Raw genomic sequence first — 20,539 nt, 5'->3', positions numbered from 1 at the left:
GAAAGAAAGAAAGAAAGAGGGAGGGAGGGAGGGAGGGAGGGAGGGAGGGAGAGGAAGGAAGGAAGGAAGGAAGGAAGGAAGGAAGGAAGGAAGGAAGGAAGGAAGGAAGGAAGGAAGGAAGGAGAGGGAGTGAGAAAAGAAGGGGGGAGGGAGGGAGGGAGGGAGGGAGGGAGGGAGGAAGGAAGGAAGGAAGGAAGGAAGGAAGGAAGGAAGGAAGGAAGGAAGGAAGGAAGGAGAGTAAATGGAGTGAAAAAAGAAGGGAGAGAGGAAGGAAGGAAGGAAGGAAGGAAGGAAGGAAGGAAGGAAGGAGAGTAAATGGAGTGAGAAAAGAAGGGAGAAAGGAAGGAAGGAAGGAAGGAAGGAAGGAAGGAAGGAAGGAAGGAAGGAAGGAAGGAAGGAAGGAAGGAAGGAAGGAATAAATTCTGGGAGTTGAAGTCCACGAGTCATAAAAGAGCCAAGGTTGCCTACCCCTGGGCTAAGGCCTCAGGTTGTGCCTATCAAACTTGGTTGGGATCATCTCTCATCATCTCTCTTCTGTCTGCAGAGCTTGTGCCGAAGCCGAATGTGGTTATCTCTCCATCTTTACTTTGGGAACTCCAGTCCGCTGAGCTACGCTGCAATACAACCATCACTGAGAGCGTTAGCTGGTTGAAGAACGGCACTCCTCTGCCCGAAGGCTACAAGCTCGAGGATTTCAACAGGACCCTCTCCATTCCCTCTGTAAGCCGGGGGGACATCGGGAAGTACCAGTGCCAAGTCTCCAAGGAGGGCGCTACATCCACGAGTGAACCCGCGAGCCTCAAAGTGTTCTGTGAGTGTTTGGCATCCGTTGCTTCCAACGTATTTTTAAATGTCATCTATAGCACTGGGTTGTTTTTTGGTGTGGGTTTTTTTTTTTTTTACAAATTGCAAAGTCTGTAGAGGACATCTTAAAATTCTTCTGACGTGTCCAATGTCCACTATCGTAATGAAAACAAATTTAAAAAATAAAAACAAAAGAGAGAATAAACTCTATTCTTTCAAAAACAGCCTGGTCAAGAAAGAAAGGAGAGGGAGGGAAAGAGGGAGGGAGGGAGGAGAGAGAGAGAGAGAGAGAGAGAGAGAGAGAGAGAGAGAGAGAGAGAGAGAGAGAGAGAGAGAGAGAGAGAGAGAGAGAGAGAGAGAAGGAAAGATGAGAGGGAGTGAGGAAAGGAAAGGAAAGGAAAGGAAAGGAAAGGAAAGGAAAGGAAAGGAAAGGAAAGGAAAGGAAAGGAAAGGAAAGGAAAGGAAAGGAAAGGAAAGGAAAGGAAAGGAAGGAGGGAGGGAGGGAGGGAGGGAGGAAGGAAGGAAGGAAGGAAGGAAGGAAGGAAGGAAGGAAGGAAGGAAGGAAGGAAAGATTATGGGTGTGTGGTGAGCCCTGAAGAACATTTCTTTCTCATCAAGGCTTGATGTCCCTCAAAGAGGGTTTGTTTCCTTATTGCAACTGAGTAATTTGCTCCTGCCTTGACTCAAAAAGGGCTTGAACCTTACTTGGGGAAAAGGACATCCACAAAGGGGCTAAACAGCCTCTGAAGGTCAGAAAGGTGAGAGTTTATGATGCTGGTCAATGTAGTGAGAAGACAGGCAACACCCAGCCTCTCGGAAGAAAGACCAGCTGGAGAAGGTGAGGAACAGGGTAGGGCGATCTGGCAGAACTCCATGACCGAATGGAGCCCATCCCTGCTCCAGAAAGCACGACAGCGCTGCCTAGTGGGCAGTCCCTATCACCAGCAGGGCTGGTCCCAATGAGGACTTAGCTACACTTCCCCAACTAGTCTGTTCTCTGCATTTTGGTTGAAACACAGCAGCTAAATTCATGACGGGGATGGGATGGTTGACACTACCTTGCCCATAACGGATTTCATTGATGAGGCAGCCCAATTCAGAGGCCCATTTGGGTCCTTAAAGATCTGGAGTCCTCCAGGATTGGAGGCCTGACAATCAAGCTCCGGCTATCTATGGAGATTCTCAAGTCACCCAGGTCGTGGTTGCGGTCGCAAAGGTGCTTTTTTCAGTTTGCAACTGGACTTTCTTTGTTTTTCCTTGAAGACGTTCTGCTTCTCACCCAGGAAGCTTCTTCAGTTCTGGCTGACTGGTGGAGGACGGGAGGATTGACATTCCTTTGCAGTCATCTGGTCGTTAGCGCTCTTCCTGAGAGACGTTCAGTCAGAAGCTGAGGAAGCTTCTTGGGTGAGAAGCGAAACGTCTTCCAAGGAAAAACCAAGGAAGTCCAGTTACGTCTTGAACAAGCACCTCTGGGACAAGTCAAGAGTCTGCCTGCTCTTGCGGGTGAATGGGTGGAAGGATTCGGCCTGAATTGTTCCGTTCAAATCCAAACTTCATCCCTAGATGGTCCAGAGGTGCCTGTCATCCGTCCAAACAACGCCTGCAATAAAGAACACCAAACCATCATCCTCACCTGTCAGGCTGCTTCGTATCCCAGCCCTCAGTACACTTGGTTCCTTGATGGTATCCGGGTGGACTACGGGCCCAAGTTATTCATCGAAAACTTCACCGAGAGCCAAGCTGGGGTCTACACCTGCGAAGCCCGGAATGAGGTTCTTGAAACGACTAAGAGGAGCCACGATCAGCACATTCGCTTGGAGAAAAGTAGGTAACCGCGGTGGATTCAACACTTGCGGTCTGTTGTCGTTGTGGGTCGGTGGCTGAGAGCCCTTTCACCAGCACCGTCTCTGGGACCTGCCACCACTTTAACCTCGAAATAGAAACGATCTCCATTTGTTCAGGAAGATATTATTAGAGACCAACTGCACAGGTTGTCCTCAACGTAGGACCACAATTGGGCTCAGTTGTGGTCGTAAGTCGAGGACCACCTCTACAGTTGATCTCTAAGAAACTATATCTTTCTCAACAAAGGGAGCCGAGGATTGTTTGGTAGAGGTTCTCCTGCTCGAGCAGTGGGCTGGACTAGAAGACCTCCAAGGTCCCTTCCAGCTCCTAGTCTATTCTATTCTATTCTAGTCTAGTCTAGTCTAGTCTAGTCTAGTCTAGTCTAGTCTACATTCTACTGTACTCTACTCTAATCTACTCTACATTCTGTTCTACTCTATTCTATTCTAGTCTAGTCTAGTCTAGTCTGTTGTATTCTCTATTCTATTCTTATGCCTATTCCTATTCTATTCTGGTCTGGTCTGATCTTGTCTATCGTTGCTAAGGGAGACAGTTGTTCAGTGAATTTTGCCCCATTTTAGGACCTTTCTTGCTACAGTTCTTAAGTGAAACACTGCAATAGTTAAATTAGTAACCTGGTTGTTAAGGGAATCTGTCTTCCCCCATTGCTTGTCGGAAGGTTGCAAAAAGGGGGATCACATGACCCCAGGACGCTGCAACCGTCATAAATATGAGTCAGTTGCCGAGCGTCTGAAATTTGATTATATGACTGTGGGGATGCTGCAACGGTCATAAGAGTGAAAAAAGGTCATCAGTCACTTTTTCCAGTGCCGTTGTAATTTTGAGCAGTCACTAAATGAATGGTTGCAAGTCGAGGACTACCAGTATTGCAGTATTGCAAAGCCAAAAGTGGGGGAAAACCCCTAAGTTCTCCTTTTCCCTCTCTTAATTATCTCTCATTGCCCACCCCAGTATGATTAACCTGGTTCAGTCCAAGCAAAGTTTGGTACGTGGCTCCCTCCTTCTTCCAGCTGGGTGACCTTGGACCTGTCCCTGTCTCTCAGCCCAATCCACCTCACAGGGTTGTTGTTGCAGGGAAAATAGGAGAAGGAAGGTGCGTTGAATATGTGCGCCCCCTTAAGTGATTTGTAAAAGTAATAAAGGCAGAATACAAACAAGCAAATCAATTGGCCATAACATAGGCGTGTCAGTGACTTTCATACTTAAGATGGGACCAGAACTCATCTATGCTGGTTCAGGAATTCTGGGAGTTAAAGTCCACCAGTCATGAAGGGGCCAAAGTTTTCCCCATGCTGGCTCAGGAATTCTGGGAGTTGAAGTCCACAAGTCATGCAAGGGCCATAGTTCCCCCATGCTGGCTCAGGAATTCTGGGAGTTGAAGTCCACGAGTCATGAGGGGGCCATAGTTCCCCCATGCTGGCTCAGGAATTCTGGGAGTTGAAGTCCACAAGTCATAAAAGAGCCAAGTTTGCCTACCCCTGTCCTAGTGGTTGGTCCAAAGTCCCCCAGCTCTCTTTCATGCCCAAAGGAAGAACTACAACTCGCTTTCTCCAACTTTCTGGCCTACTGCCTCAACCATACTAGACCAAACTGCCTCTCCCTTAGTCTTACCCACCCCTGGACTTTGCTTTTGGTGGGTCACTCCAGCCTTCTGGTAAGACCTTCAGCCTCATCAGCTCTTTCCCCCTCCTTGCAGGTTGCGTACACAACGTCTTCGTCACTGGTTCACCACAAGGCATAGAGGACCAACTTCTCTCCTTGAACTGCACAGCCGAAGGGGACGACATTTTGTATTCTTGGTACAAGGGACACCAACCCGTGCCTGTAGATAAACGCGTCTATTTGAGAAACAACAACCAGACCCTTGTGTTTGACCCATGCAATCGAAGCGATGCCACGCAATATACGTGCCTCGCTTCCAACAGCTACTCTTCGAATCACAGCGATCCCCATCTCTTAGATATCGTATGTAAGTCTGATCTTCTTATTGTCAGTCATGCCATGCAGCCAGCATGCCTCGCTTCACCTGTGCGTTAAGAGAGGGCAATCTCTCATATAGAGGCTAAAAAAATATGAAGAACGGTTGCAAGAGTTGAGTATGTCTAGTTTAATAAAAAGAAGGGCTAGGGGATGACATTAGCAGCATTCCAATATCTCAGCAGTTGCCACAAAGAAGAGGGGAATCAATCTATTCTCCAAAGCAGCTGAAGGCTGGACAGGAAGCCATGGATGGAATCTAATCAAGGAGAGAAGCAACCTGGAATTAAGGAGAAATTTCCTCCCATTTAGATCAATTAATCAGTGGAATGACTTGCCTCCAGAAATTGTGGGTGCTCCATCACTGGAGGCTTTTAAAAAATAGATCGAACAGCCATTTGTCTGACATGGTAGAGGGTTACCTGCTTGAGCAGGGGGTTGGACTAGAAGACCTCCAAGGCCCCTTCCAACTCTGTTATTCTATTCTTCTGTGATTCTTAGACGACCTAGTGCAGGTTTCAGGCTAGAAAGAGAGGCTTGCGTACCTCACAAACTTTCTGGTTGTAAGACAAATGCAACAGCTACCTTGGTTGTGTACTTTTTTACAACCTCTCTCTAGCCTGAGCTCATTCAACCTTCATCTTCTGAACACGTTCAATTCTCAGTGTAGGAATTGCAAGGGTTCAGGTTTTGAGCCTCTGAATGTCTCTGAAGGAAACAGATCATTTGCTAACCTAGTGGCTACATTCAAATTATACGGGAAGCTGAGTTCATTTTAAACTTGGTTTGTTTGGGAGGGGTTCGGTAAATTAGCACTTATTATGAACCCAACCCATTTCTCAGGTCGGTGCAGAACTCCAAACCCGGGTTAATTTTGATTTTTCCAACCTAGGCATTCTGAGCAGTTTAGGCCAGTGTTTTTTTTTCCCCAAAGGTGGCAATTTTCAGAGGGGCGGACTTCCAACTCCCACAATTCCCCAGCCAGCATGGGGATTCTGGAAGTTGAAGTCCACCCATCTGAAAATGGACAAATTTGAAAAACAAACACTGATCTAGTTGACATCCCAGGGCAGTCCCTTCCCCAGACCCATTAGATTAGACAAAAAGAAATGGGAACATTCTTCCTTGTCACATTTCAGAAAACCGCAAGGCCGTGATTTTGAAAGATATTTTTCTCTGGTTAAAAATATGCCTGTTTCTTGCAGATGGACCTGACCCTCCTTTTATCAATGAGACGGTTGACCTTAACCTAAGCCAAATCACTCTAAGCTGCGTAACTGTTTCCTCTCCTCCCGTACACATTCTGTGGCGTTACAATGGATTGCCAATTGTGGACAACCCCACGGTGATCATTCTGGATATCATCCCAGAGCATTCTGGGAATTATACTTGTGTAGCAAGAAATCCTATATCTGGGCTGCAACGGGAGACCACTCTGGAGATTGACATGATAGGTGAGTAGAAGGAAAGAAAACCCTACACCAGGGATAGGCAACCTCGGCTCTTTTATGACTCATGGACTTCAACTCCCAGAATTCCTGAGTCAGCTATGCTGACTCAGGAATTCTGGGAGTTGAAGTCCATGAGTCATAAAAGAGCCGAGGCCTAGGCAATTCCATGGCAAAAAAAAATGAGGAATTCCTACTTGGGGATTGAGGTTGGAGACACACCTGACATTACCTTGGGGTCTCTTTTTCTCTCTTTAAGAAGATTAAGAAGCTTAAACCGCCGTTGAGGGCACTGTAAGTATGAATTTTTCAGAAAATATTCAGGAACGATTCATTTGCCCTAGTTTTCCCACCTGTTTTGATGTTTGCAAGACATCGGGGCGGGAATCTGGGGTCTCCACAGAGTAGGTAAAAACAACCAAGATGGCAGCCACAACACGGAAGCTTCACCTGGTTTTATCTGTGTAGCATGTTCAATGCACATGAAAATCTGGAACACAAACTGTGCTTTAACGATGCAGTGTTTCCTCTTTTAGGTTTCTATTCTCTGATTTCTGAGGCAAGTTGACACTTCACCTGTTTTTACATCACTGTAAATTTTGAATTTTTGAAATCTACGTTGAAACCACCCCTGGCTCTCCATTAAGATTACAACAATGGATCATATCAATATCCAGATACAATTTGCATTTCTGTAATGAAAGAATGTATGCAGTTATTCAAATGCATGGAGAAGTATGGAAATTTGCACTCAATAAATCGTTCTCTTTGGCAATTGTGTTGCTTTGTTGTTGTCAGTGTCAAAGTACAATATGTTTGACCACTTGATTCTGTGGTGTTGGACTCAGCCTTGTACACCTTCGTTATTAGCTGGATTGTGTCTTAAAAAAAACCTTAACAAGATCAAAAACATTAGTTAAGGCGCAAACTCACTTTTCTTTGCTGTGGAAGCCTTTCCTAGCCTGGTCTCCTTAAATACCTTGGATTTTAACTCCACGGTCTCTAGAAAAAAATAAATAAATTACTGCTTGAAATTCTCATAAGCTGGCTCTGTCTTAGGTCTGGAAAAAAAAGTCCGTTACGGCCTCATCTCCAAAACCTGGGAGACAATTTTAGTAGTATTTGTAGGACGGAGGGTCACCTAGAAAGAATTTTGTGGTAGCCCAGAAATGTTGAATCACCCAACACGTTGTCAAGGTCATAATAGCCCTACCTCAACATCGTTCAATCTGTAATAGGTCTTTGCATCAGTAGGGCCAGCCACACTGGGTTGTGGATGATCTGCTTCATGGATTTGTTGACTGCCTTCCATGCTTGCGAACCTTGACTCTGTTTCCATTGAGAAGAAATAGAAAGTACAAAAAGTAAAGTAACCCAACATAATACAGGCTAACCAGAACTACACCTGCAGAGTTCAGGCTAACTACTAGATTTAGGCAAGAAAAACCAAATGTACAGGTACAGTATAGGGGGTACCTTGCTCAATAGTAGCAACTGTGAGAGGGATCTCGGAGTCCTAGTGGACAATCACTTAGGTATGAGCCAGCCGTGTGCTGCAGCTGCCAAAAAAGCCAACACAGTGCTAGGCTGCATTAACAGAGGGACAGAATCGAGATCACGTGAAGTGTTAATACCACTTTACAAGGCCTTGGTAAAGCCAGCTTGGAATACTGCATCCAGTTTTGGTCACCACGATGTAAAAAAGAGGTTGAGAGTCTAGAAAGAGTGCAGAGAAGAGCAACAAAGATGATCAGGGGATGGAGGCTAAAACATACGAAGAACGGTTGCTGGAATTGGGTATGTCTAGTTTAATGGAGAGAAGGACTATGGGTGACATGATAGCAGTGTTTCAATATCTCAGGGGTTGCCACAAAGAAGAGGGAGTCAAGCTATTCTCCAAAGTGCCTGAAGCAACGGATGGAAACTAACCAAGGAGACAAGCAACCTAGAACTAAGGAGAAACTTCCTGACAGTTAGAACAATTAACCAGTGGAACAACCTGCCTCTAGAAGTTGTTGATGCTCCAACACTGGAGGTTTTTAAGAAGAAACTGAACAGCCATTTGTCTGAAATGGTATAGGGTTTCCTGCCTGAGCAGGGGGTTGGACTAGAACAGACATGTCAAACACAAGGCCCGGGGGCCAGATCTGGCCCGTGAAGTGGTTTCATGCGGCCCGCGAAGCCATCCTGGAAACAGTGAGGGAACGGCCCCCACTGCCTTGGCCCTGGCCCAGAGACCCTCCTTCTGCCAGAGACCCTCAGATCTGTCCCACTCCTGCCCAGGCCCCCATAGGCACCCTTGATGCGAACAATGTAGAACTGGCCACGCCCACCCAGTAGGCCATACGCACTATAGCCACACCCACCCAGTAGGCAACGCCCACCCTGGCCATACCCACCCGGCCCCCTGAGGGTAACCGCCATGCTGATGCGGCCCTCAATGAAATTGAGTTTGACACCCCTGGACTAGAAGATCTCCAAGGTCCCTTCCAACATCATCATCATCATTATCATCATCACCATCATCATTATTTTACACAATTAGACTGAGACAACTGCTGAGCCCAGAATTTCTGTTGCTAAGTGAAACAGTTTTTAAGTGAGTTGTTTGCCCCATTTTACTACTGATCTTGACACATTAAGTAAATTGCTGCACCTGTTAAGGAAGTAACACGGTTGTGAAATGAATCCAGCTTCCCCATTGACTTTGCTGTTGGAAGGTCACAAAAGGGGATCATGTGACCTCTGGGAAAACTACAACTATTATAAACATGAACCAAATTTTGATCATGTGACCATGGGGATGCTGCAGCGGTCATAAGTGTGTAAAATTGTCATAAGTCGCTTTGTTCAGTGCCGTTGTAACTTCAAATGGTTACTAAATGAACTGTTTTAAGTCGAGGACTTCCTGTATCACGTTCCGCCTATACTCTCCCAGCCAACTCTTGGTAACAATTAGTTAAGGCTCCAAGGAATTTAGGGAGGGGGAGAGCGGTCCTAGCCCTTTTGTGATTGCACAGCGATTCTAGACTAGATATGTGTTTGATCCCTCCTCCCTGCCAGACTGGCCGCTCCCCAACAGGGAAATAGGCCAAAGTCAATGTCTCCCTTCCAAGAGATTTGTCAGAAAAGTACCTACAAGTTGGCATTCAGTGCTTCGTAACACACCCAGGGACCTCATTCTGGCCATCTCAGCTGTCGGTCAAAAACATGAGACACAATCAGTCAGCTTTATTTCTAACTAGACAACCATGAGGCATGTTTGCTTGCCCTTTGAGAGAAAGGTAGCACGGTCTGATGGGGCCAGAATGAACGTTACCTTTTAAGGGTGTCTATGGAGATTCTCCATCACCCAGGTCACGGTTGTCCCAAAGGCGCTTTTTCAAGAGGCATCTGGACTTTCTTTCTTTTTCCTCAAAGACCTTTTGCTTCTCATCCAAGAAGCTCCATCAGTTCTGACTGAATGGTGGAGAATGGAAGGATTTATATTCCTTGCAGTCATCTGGTTGTTAGCACTCTTTCTGAGAGTCGTTGAGTCAGAACTGAAGAAGCTTCTTGGATGAGAAGTGAAACATCTTCAAGGAAAAACCAAGGAAGTCCAGTTGCCTCTTGGAAAAGCGCCTTTGGGACAATCAAGAGCCTGCTTGCTCTTGCGTGTGAAGGGGTGGAAGGATTCAGCCTAAATTGTTCGATTCAAACATTTCTGGATTGCTTCTTCATCCCTAGATGGTCCAGAAGAGCCATCATCCACCCAGCTAACGCCTGTAATAAAGAACTCCAAAACATCATCCTCACCAGGTCATGGTTGTCTCGGTGCTTTTTCTAAAAGGCAGCTGGACTTTCGTGGCAGTTTGTCTTTGAAAACATTTCACTTTTCATCCAAGAAGCTTCTTCAATTCCGAACTGAAGAAGTAATCAAGGAGAATATTTCTAGTTCAGAGCTGAAGTGAGTGGTCCTTGGTGCTCTCTGAGCTTGGTTGTTTTCTTGCAGACATTTCATTACCCAACTAGGTAACATCATCAGTGCTAGAAGGGAGTGGGGATTGTGGAGAGGAGGAGGAGGACTGTGGGGTCCTTGGTGCTCTCTGAGCTTGATGGTTGTCTTGCAGACATTTCATGACCCAACTAGGTAACATCATCAGTGCTAGAACTGAAGAAGCTTCTTGGATGAGGAGCAAAATGTCTTCAAGGAAAAAAAATGCAAGACAGTCCAGGTGCCTTTTTGGAAAAAGCTCCTTTCGGACATTACATTTTAGGCTGATCATATTTTTTTACTCCAATGCTGGACGATCCTGTGGTGATGTAAGAAAAGTATATATCATGAATGGAAAAATAGTAGTAGTGGTAAATGCACTTCAAAGATAAATCAACATCTCCTTACCTGAACTGAGAAACAGAAAGACCACAGGTGGGGAAAAAAGCAAGTTGGGAGCCACTTCTGACTTCCTGCTGGCTTCCCCAAGGACTTGTGGTAAGCCAGCAGGGAATGTCAGAAATCAGGTTGGTTATGGAAACACCGCAACGGCCGCAACAACTTTGTGACTAAAGCTGATCTAAAAAAGATCAGCAAACTGGAACAATTCTTCAACAATTAGAAGACTGGGTGAGATGCTTCGAAAACATTCAGTTGAGGCCAAACTATCACAAAACCTCATAAAAGAAAAATGACATGGGACTTTGCCACAGCGCTTTGTAACTAGTAAACCGTGTGACTCATGTTCTTTTAGCAAATAAAAACTTTACTACAGTTCTAAATATACTGCATTGTGGAGTTTTCATCCTTTCCCATTACCGTTTGTGAATCCGGCCACACCTCTTGTGTTAGCAATGAGGAGGTCGAGAGTCAAGGAGATGACCACACCTTGGTGGAAACATTAAGGAGGTGGCCAGATCTGATCTGTCATGCTCCTGTTGGATCAGGCTTGGTCAGGGTCCCCAATGGTTCCAGATTTTGATTCTGGAACCAAGAAGCCTGAAGACGTTCCGCTTATACAATGCAGACAAGGTCACTTTACTTGATGAATGGGGCGTGCAGTATTCTTGGATGGAGAAGTTCCTGGTGGATGGTGCTTTGGGCAGGTATGGGTGAAAACCTCAAATAAGCAGACTCTGCAAGGGTTGGATGTGAGTTTGGGTGGAGAGTTGGGGTGTTTTTTTTCACCTCTAGTTTTAATGGCTGCTTAGTCCAAGCTGTCTTATGTTCTTAATTGGTTTAATATAGTTTTATTTTTTATAAGCTGCCCAGAGAACCGAGTTGGCACCGGGATCCGGTTGTTTTTAAGCTTGTAATTGGTTGGGTTTTATAGCTTTGACATGGAGCTGCTCAGAGTCGGTTGAAAGATGAGCGGTTGTTTCAATGTTATAAATAAATAAATAAAATTAGAGTAGGCTGCTGTATTCAACCTAATTATTAATAATAATTTGAATTGGAATTCCGGAAGCTTCTACTGGATTGTTTGTTTGTTTGTTTAGCTGTGCTCTATCGTTTTGACATTAATGCTGGTCTTATTTTGCAAAACAGCATTTGGGGGCCAGTAATGAATATGGCTTGCATTTCAGTTAATGAATGTAGCTCAATAGTATCACAATCAAACCCAAAATAGCTAAATAAATCTGAAATGGCTTGCTGGAAGCTCATACATATACAGCATTAAAAAAAGAAAGAAAGAATTTGGAGCATTTGAACTCCAACATTTTAACACACTCAAAGGTCCCATCAATTTTGTATAAAAGAGACCGTCCTTTTAATGTCATAGCACTAAAAGTTCTTCTGAGATCGTTACCCACACAATTGCCTAGGCAGCTGCCACTCAGCCAAGATTAAGAAGTGTGCTAGATATGAATGTGGACCAGCCCTTGCAGACTATTTGGGAAATTTCAGATGATTCAGATCTAGGCAAAAAATGTATGGAACTAAGACATTAGTCTAAAAAAAGCTACACCAGATACTATGACGCAGTTCGCACATTACATTTTATTATAATATAGCTCGTTCGATTTTAATACAGCATGTTAGGCGAACCCGGTCAGCTGTGCTATATTCAATGATTTACACTGAAATTATAATTTAACATGACGCAGGGACCTAATATTTCTGTGCTTTATGTGCCCTCAGCTTTTTCTCAGCTGTTTTTTTTATTAATCGGATTGATAGAGCGTTGCTAATTTTTCCTGAGCATCGCTGTGGTTTGACTCTTAGTTACATTGCAAATCAACACATTGCCAACATTTGTTTTTACGAAGAATTGAATTACAGATAGTCCTCAACTTACGACCACAACTGAACCCAAATTTTTTGTTGCTAAGCGAGACATTTGAGAGTTTTTGCCCCATTTTTACAACCTTTCTTACCACTGTTGTTACGTGAATCATTGCAATTGTTAAGTTAGTGACACGGTTGTTAAGGGAATCGGTTTTCCCCATTGAATTTGCATATCACGAGGGTCACCAAAGGGGATCACGTGACCCCGGGACACTGCAACCGTCATAAATATGAAACAGTTGTGAAAGGTCTGAATTTTGATCGCGTGATCCCGGGGATGCTGCAACGGTTGCCTGGGGTGGGGCGGGGACTCACTTTTTTCACTGCTGTTGTAACTTCGGACGCATGAAATGAACTGTTGTAAATTGAGGATTACCTGTAATTCAGTGGGCTTTTTGCTTAAAGCCTATTTTGCTAAGAACCATTGCTCTCTCTGTCTTCCTCTTTCCTTCTCTACCGCAGCTGCCCTCTTCCCTCTGGCTGGAGCCGAAGAGACAGTCAATATTACATCAGATCCTCCACATCCAATGGAGAAGCTCGACGTTAGGTTGGATCCCCCACAACCCCTAGATGAGATTGTCTACTGCAGCTGGTCCAAGGGCTTTTCTCCAGACACAATGCAGGAAATTGGAATAAGATTTCGCCCTCCCATCAACGGGTCCACCCAGGGGCCAAAGTACACGGGCCGAGAGGACATTTTCCCAAATTGTTCCCTTATCATCCGTGATTTAACGTTCCAAGATTCTGTAAACTACCTGTTGATAGAAGGAGGCCCTGGGCTTTTTTATGTAGGTTACGCAAACATAGCTGTTGTAGGTAAGGTTTCATATCTTCTTCTTTTTAATTGCTGTTATCCAAGATCCCATGCAAATAACACGTTGAGAGGGCTGGACCCAATTACTCAGGTGAAGGGCTTCTGCTCTGGCACACATATCCCAAGAGAAACACTGGTAGAAAACGAACAACCTCCACAATTGATCACCATCTCCTTAAATGTGATTTGTGGCTGTACAATTTTTTTCACTTTTGATGATTCAGTGATTATACAGTAAATTAATAAATGATAAACCTTTCCCTTCTCTCTTAGGTTTAATTATTCTCTCTTAGGTTAAATTATTATTAAATTATTACAGCCAAGCTGGCTCAGGAATTCTGGGAGTTGAAGTCCACGAGACTCATAAAAGAGCCAAGGTTGCCTACCCCTGGTTTAGTAACACTGACAGAAAAAAATAGCTCAGGATTGACTTGTGCGGTCCTTGGTGTTCTCTGAGCTTGGTTGTTTTCATGCAGACATTTTATTACCCAAAATGTCACTAAATAGGACTGGGATTTGCTCTCTGTTTATAAACCCCACTCCCTTCTAGCGCTTACCTAGTTGGGTCAGGAAACATCTCCAAGAAAATCACCAAGCTCAGAGAACACCAAGGACCCCACCATTTTGTAATAGCTTCTGGAGTTTCCAGGAGACAGTGAGTTCTAGTCCTGCCGTAGGCACGAAAGCTGTCCAGGTGACTTTGGGCCAATCACCAGGAGACAGTGAGTTCTAGTCCTGCCTTAGGCACAAAAGCTGTCCAGGTGACTTTGGGCCAATCACCAGGAGACCGTGAGTTCTAGTCCTGCCTTAGGCACGAAAGCTGTCCAGGTGACTTTGGGCCAATCACCAGGAGACAGTGAGTTCTAGTCCTGCCTTAGGTACAAAAGCTGTCCAGGTGACTTTGGGCCAATCACCAGGAGACAGTGAGTTCTAGTCCTGCCTTAGGCATGAAAGCTGTCCAGGTGACTTTGGGCCAATCACCGGGAGACGGTGAGTTCTAGTCCTGCCTTTGAGCCAATCACTCTCTTTCAGCCTGACCCACTTCACAACTTTGATGTTGTGGGGAATACAGGAGCAGGAAGGTGCGTTGGATATGTTTGCCCTCTTGAATCGTTTGTAAAAATAATAAAGGTGGTGTACAAGTAAAAACATGCATACTATAAATGAAAAGATTGCTTGTAATAATGCTTGTTCTCCTCTCTGTAGATTTTCTGCCCAAGCCGAACGTGACTGCACAACCAAGCAACACCATTGTGGAATTGAGTACAGTTTGGCTCACCTGCAGTGCACCGAAAGACCTAACGATTACGTGGTTTAAAGATGGAAACCTTTACACCGAAGAGTCCCATCTCTCAGACCATAATCAAAATCTTTCTTTTCCAAATGTATCCAAGAGCGATGCTGGGGGGTATCAGTGTCAAATTACCAACAACACCAGCACCAGAATCAGCGACATTCTCAAACTCAATGTTCTCTGTAAGTATTTGGCTTTTGCGATGTCCGGCTTGGTCTTAGCTCTCCAATTCACCACCTCTGAGATGTTCTCCTAACTCAGGGGTAGGCAATAATAATGCTGATAATTTGTCTAACCTTGGCTTAGACTTTGTAAGTTTGAGAGCAACACACGCAGCACTCAGGTCATCTGTTAGTCTGTTTCTGGTGTCAGATTTGATATCATTCAAAGCTGAAAACAGCGCGCTCGCTCCGGAGGCTTGTTTTGGCTAGGAAGGGGCTTGGGAAATGGCTTCTTCTTGCCAAAACCTAGGCAAAGAGCCAGCCAGGTGCACGTGCCCACAGAGATGGCTCCGAGTGCCCCGTCTGGCAGGCTTGCCAGAGGTTTGCCACCACTACCCTAGCCCGAACAGGGCTGGCCCAATGAGGACTTAGCTACAATTCCCAAAGGAGCCCATTCTCTGCATTTGAGTTATAACTAAATTCGCGAGCCAGTTCGGTGTATCGTTAAGGCGTTAGGTTAAAAACTGGGAAATTGTGAGTTCTAGTCCCACCTTAGGCAGAAGAGCTGGGCCAATCACCAGGAGACAGTGAGTTCTAGACGTGAAAGCCGGCTGGGTGACTTTCAGCCAATCACCAGAGACAATGAGTTCTAGTGCTGCCTTACCTTAGGCTTGAAAGCCTGCAGGCTGATTTTGGCCCCATTGCTCGCTGCTGTTCTGTATTTTTGGAAGCAGCAGTCCTCATATTTTCTTTAATTTCATTTGTTTCTATGGGCACCACAGACCATCCTACTCGCCCAAACATGCATGCATGGATATAAAGATAACCCCAAAATCATAGTGGGTGCAAATGAGTGGCTGGCCTGGTGGCGGGAACCAAGAATGGGAAGGGTCATCCGAGCCCAGTGTAGCAGATTTTATGGGACACATCATCTCACTCCCATTGGGTTTGGGTTTCCTTTTTTAATTACTTCAAATAATCACCCTGGTGTTCTATTTTAAGCCAGTATTTCTCAGTTGTGGCAACTGGGTGGGTGGACGTCAACTCCCAGAATTCCGTAGTCAACAAAGCTGGTTGGGGAATACTGGGAACTGAACTCCACACATCTTCTAATTTGGTTGAATACCACTGACATAGGGACGCGGTGGCTCATTGGGTTAGGACGCTGAGCTTGTCGATCAGATGGTCGGCAGTTTGGCGGGTCGAATCCCGAGTGCCACGTAGCAGAGTGAGCACCTGTTACTCATCCCAGCTTCTGCCAACCTAGCAGTTCCAAAGCACGTATAAATGCAAGTAGAAAAATAGGGACCACTACGGTGGGAAGGTAACAGCGTTCATTCCGTGTGCCTTTGGCGTCTAGTCATGCCGGCCACATGACCATGGAGACGTCCTCGGACAAGTGCTGGCTCTTCGGCTTTGAAACGGAGATGAGCACCGGCCCCTAGAGTCGGAAACGACTAGCACGCGTGTGCGGGGGAACCTTTACCTTTACCTTTTTACCACTGACATAATCCATGAAAGACTCTTTCAGACTGAAATAGCAGAGGGAAGCTATGCAGTCCATATCCAAAGCGACTTACATTATCTGTTTATTTTTTGAAGATGGTCCAGATACCCCTGAAATCCAGCCAACCCAACGATATTATAACAAACACACCAATGTGGTCCTCACCTGCAGTGCCGATTCATTTCCCCATCCACTATATGTTTGGTTCCATAATGGAAAGCAACTAGATACGGGCCCCAAGTTATTCCTTGGAGATTTCGCAGCGGACAAAACAGGGAGCTACATCTGCCAGGCTGAAAATGATGTCCTTTACGAGAAAAGAAACAGCAGCAGCCTGGAGATTTACTTGGAAGAAAGTGAGTAATCAAGGGCAGGCTTAAAAGGGGTCACCCACGGCCAATAGAGTTGGTCCTCTATGTACTGTACAACCACAATCAGGACCAGACTTTCCGTTGCTAAACAAGACGGTTATTAAGGACCTGGACATGATTTTACGACCTTTTTTTGCTACGGTTGTTAAGGGAATCACTGTGGTTCTTAATGGATCGTGTAGTCGTTAAGTGACCTCAACTTCCTCCATTGACCACCAGAGATGTGCAAAGTGTAGTAAGTACACGCCAGTTGCCGAGCACCCAAGTAAATGCAATGACTGGTCGTAAGTCCCTTTTTTCAATACCATTGCAGCTCCCTGTCACTGATATCCCGATTAACTATCAATCAATCAGAATAGAGATGGGACCTTGGAGGTCTTCTAGTCCAAGTCCCTGCTCAAGCAGGAAACCCTACACCATTTCAGACAAGTTGTCTGTCTATTCTTTTATTTTTAAAAAAAACTCCAGTGTTGGAGAATTCAGAACTTCTGGAGGCAGGTTGTTCCACTGATTAATTGTTCTCACTGTCAGGAAATTCCCCCTTAGTTCCAGGTTGCTTCTCTCCTTGATTCGTTTCCATCCGTTGCTTCTTGTCCTGCTTTCATGTGCTTTGGAGAATAGCTTGATTCCCTCTTCTTTGTGGCAGCTCCTTAAATATTGGAAGATTGCTATTGTGTCCCCCCTCGTCCTTTTCTTCATTAAACCAGAAATACCCAATTCCAGCGACCGTTCTTTATATGTTTTAGCCTCCAGTCCCCTAAAGGCAAGCTGTTCTGTTAGTTAATTGTCCTCCCTCCTTAATCCCAGGTTGCTTCTCTCCTTGATTGGTTTCCATCCGTTGCTTCTTGTCCTGTCCTCCGGTACTTCAGAAAATAAGTTGAACCCCCCTTCTTCTTTGTAGCAGCCCCTCAAATACTGCAATATTTTTTTTTTAATTCCCATTTATATCCCGCCCTTCTCCGAAGACTCAGGGCGGCTTACAAGCTTAGCAATAGCCTTCATTCTATGTATATGCCTGCTTATTAGGGCTTTCACACACACCCCAAGCGGCATTATTACAAAGTCAGCTTAATTGCCCCCAACAATCTGGGTCCTCATTTTACCTACCTCAGAAGGATGGAAGGCTGAGTCAACCTTGAGCCTGGTGGGACTCGAACCTGCACTAATTGCAGGCAGCTGGTGTTACTTAAGGAGGCATTAGCCCACTGCTCCACCAAGGCTGTATTGTTATTGTTATTGTTATCATGTCACCCCTAGTCCTTCTTTAGACTAGCCATTCCCAAATCCTGCAACTGTTCTTCAGATGCTTTAGTCTCCAGGCCTTTAATCATCTGAGTTGTTCTTCTCTGCCCTTTTTCCAAAGCCTCGACCTCTTTTTTGTAATGTGGTGACCCAAATTGGATGGAGGATTCCAGGCCTCTCCTGCAATTTGCTTTTCATGTGTCATGCCAGGCCTTCCTCTCTGCTTTTTTCCCATCCTGCAGGTCGTGTAAGCAAGGTCACCATCACTGGTCCCCTAGTGCCCATTGAGGGCAGGCCAATCTCCTTGAACTGCACATCAAGAGGTGACAACGTTTCATATTCTTGGACCAATGGAGGCCAGGCAGTGCACACAGTTGGCCACATCTCTTTGACAAACAACAACCAGACTCTTGAGTTGAACCCAGGACACCGAAGCGATGCTGGGGACTATATCTGCCATGGTTCCAACAGCATCTCTTCCAATGAAAGCAAACCCTATCACTTAGGCATTATCTGTAAGTCTGATCTTCCTATCTCCAGTCATAGCGTGCAGCCGGTACTCACTACATTCAACTTTGTCTTTTTTTTTTACTGTATATTTTGCATTTCTGTTAAGAGTTAGGAGACCCTAACTCATGAGTCCTTAGCCTTCTTACTCAGTGGTTCACCATTTGGTATAAACTCAAGCCATTTCATTAGTGTAGGAGTCAGTTTTTAGTGCAGGACCCAGAAACTGGGTTAATTCTGTTTGTTTTTTCTTTATCTGGACTTAGTCAGTCCAATTGTGTTTATCAAGCTTGGCAAGTCTAAAATGTGTGGACTTCAACTCCCAGAATTCCTCACGTGTCTTAAACTTGCCAAGATGGCTGGCTGGGAAATTCTGGGAGCTGAAGTCCACAGATCTTCTAATTTGGTCAGTCCAGTTCAGTGTTTATCAAGCTTGGCAAGTCTAAAATGTGTGGACGTCAGCTCCCAGAATTCCCCACATGTCTTAAGTTTGCCAAGATGGCTGGCTGGGAAATTCTGGGAGCTGAAGTCTTAAACTCTGAGAAACACTGTTCCAGCTGCTAACTGAGGTAGTCCTCTCAACTGATACATTAAATGAAATGAAATGGTAATTCAGAAAGTTGCAAGGATGTTCTTTTGCAAAAATGTTCTCCTGCCTAAAAATAATCCTAAATATACATGTTTCTTCCAGATGGACCCGACCCTCCAATTATCAACGAGACTATTGATGTCCAACAAGAACAGGTCAAACTGACTTGCAAAGCTGTTATGTTTCCTCCAGCCAATTATACTTGGTTTTACAATGGAGAGAAATTGGATGACATGATCCTCTTTCGGAAAATCAGCCCAGAGAATTCTGGAAATTATACTTGTAGTGTGATTAATGAGGTCTCTTTCATGAGGAGAAATACAACCTTGGAGATTGACATGAAAAGTGAGTAGTCAGAACAGGTAACTCCTGATCCTTCACCAAATACAGCAGCCTCCAAACTTGGCAACTTTTAAGACTTGTGGACTTCAACTCCCAGAATTCCCCAGCCAGCAGCTGGCCAAAGAGATCGAGGAGTCTCTGCCTGGGGACTGAAAATGTTCCCTCCCCAAGGGTGGAAGCACATGGTCCCTTGCTGATATTGTGATAGTTCGCAAGGAAGGGAGATGATTGCATTCCTGATAATATCCTTGGGGGGGGTCTCTTTTTCTCTTTTTTAGGAAAATTTAAAAGCCTAAAACAGAAATGAAGAACGGAAAGACAATGAGGGTGGTGTAAGTATTAATTCTAGAGAAAATATTCAGGAATGATTCATTTGCTCTAGTTTCCCCAAGTTTTTATTTTCCTATCTATATGTCTATCGTCCATCCATCTATTATCTACCTCTCTTATCTATCTCTCCATCTCTCCATCCATCATCTAACAATTTATATCTATCTATCTACTGTATCTATCTATCTATCATCTATCTATCTATCTATCTATCTATCTATCTATCCATCTATCTCCCTCTATACCTATCCTATCTATCTCTCTATCTCTCTATCTATCATCTCTAATTATCTATCTCTCTATATCTATCTATCTGTCTATCATCTATCTACAGTACCTATTTATCCATCTGTCCTTCTATCAATTATTTGCATACAGCAAATAAATAAATAAATAAATCAGTAAAAGTGTCAAAAGCAGCCATATTAAAAAGCTTTCATTGCCAAAAAGGGTTTTGAAGGCCAAACCAGCATCTTGAATTGAATCCAGAAGCAAAATGTAACTAGTTTCCTAAAATCATAGAATCATACGTTGTAATGTCTTTCTCACATAAGAAAAAAAAAGACAGCAACATGCTGCATTATTTCTTGCTCAGTTGTAACTACTCCTCACTCAGGATGTGTAAACCCCCACCTGTAGTTACTTTCAGCACAGAATTTTCAAACCAAAATGTCAAATAAAAAATTGTACCTAATACTGTAGATATTTTCCCTTTCAGCTTTCCTTCTCCGATTTCTGATGGAAAATATCAAGGCAGAAGAACGCAAGAACAGCAGCGTATTTGAGGCTTCCTCTGCTTCGAAATCCTTTTGATTTTTTTTGAAATCTGGAGCCCCCCCTTTTTAAAGCCGACTCCCTGGGGACCTTATCCATGCCAGGATTAAACACCAGAAGTGAAACCCAATCTTGATCATTATGTGTTAAGATGGCAATTTTATTCTCAAGGCATAGGATTCGGGGATCTTCTAACTACCTTTTAAAAAGGCTTTGAATCATTGGTTGTTCATACATTACCGAAAAATGTC

At 44.5% G+C, this 20,539-nt stretch overlaps 1 protein-coding gene across 1 annotated transcript; it reads left to right on the top strand.

Moving 5' to 3' along the window:
• Positions 1-1,575: 1,575 nt before the first annotated feature.
• LOC310644827 (cell adhesion molecule CEACAM5-like) lies at positions 1,576-20,327 on the top strand (the record flags this gene model as incomplete). Its single annotated transcript, XM_083370139.1, has 10 exons — positions 1,576-1,642; positions 2,368-2,628; positions 4,367-4,639; positions 5,853-6,101; positions 12,820-13,173; positions 14,378-14,647; positions 16,229-16,489; positions 17,989-18,261; positions 18,945-19,187; positions 20,233-20,327. 10 exons carry the CDS (start codon positions 1,576-1,578, stop codon positions 20,325-20,327), a joined length of 2,346 nt encoding a protein of 781 aa, XP_083226265.1.
• Positions 20,328-20,539: the final 212 nt, after the last annotated feature.

This window comes from Vipera ursinii (genome assembly GCF_947247035.1).
Source record: "Vipera ursinii genome assembly, chromosome: 9".
Classification (NCBI taxonomy): Eukaryota; Metazoa; Chordata; class Lepidosauria; order Squamata; family Viperidae; genus Vipera; species Vipera ursinii.
This window is presented reverse-complemented; position numbering and strand designations above follow the sequence as displayed.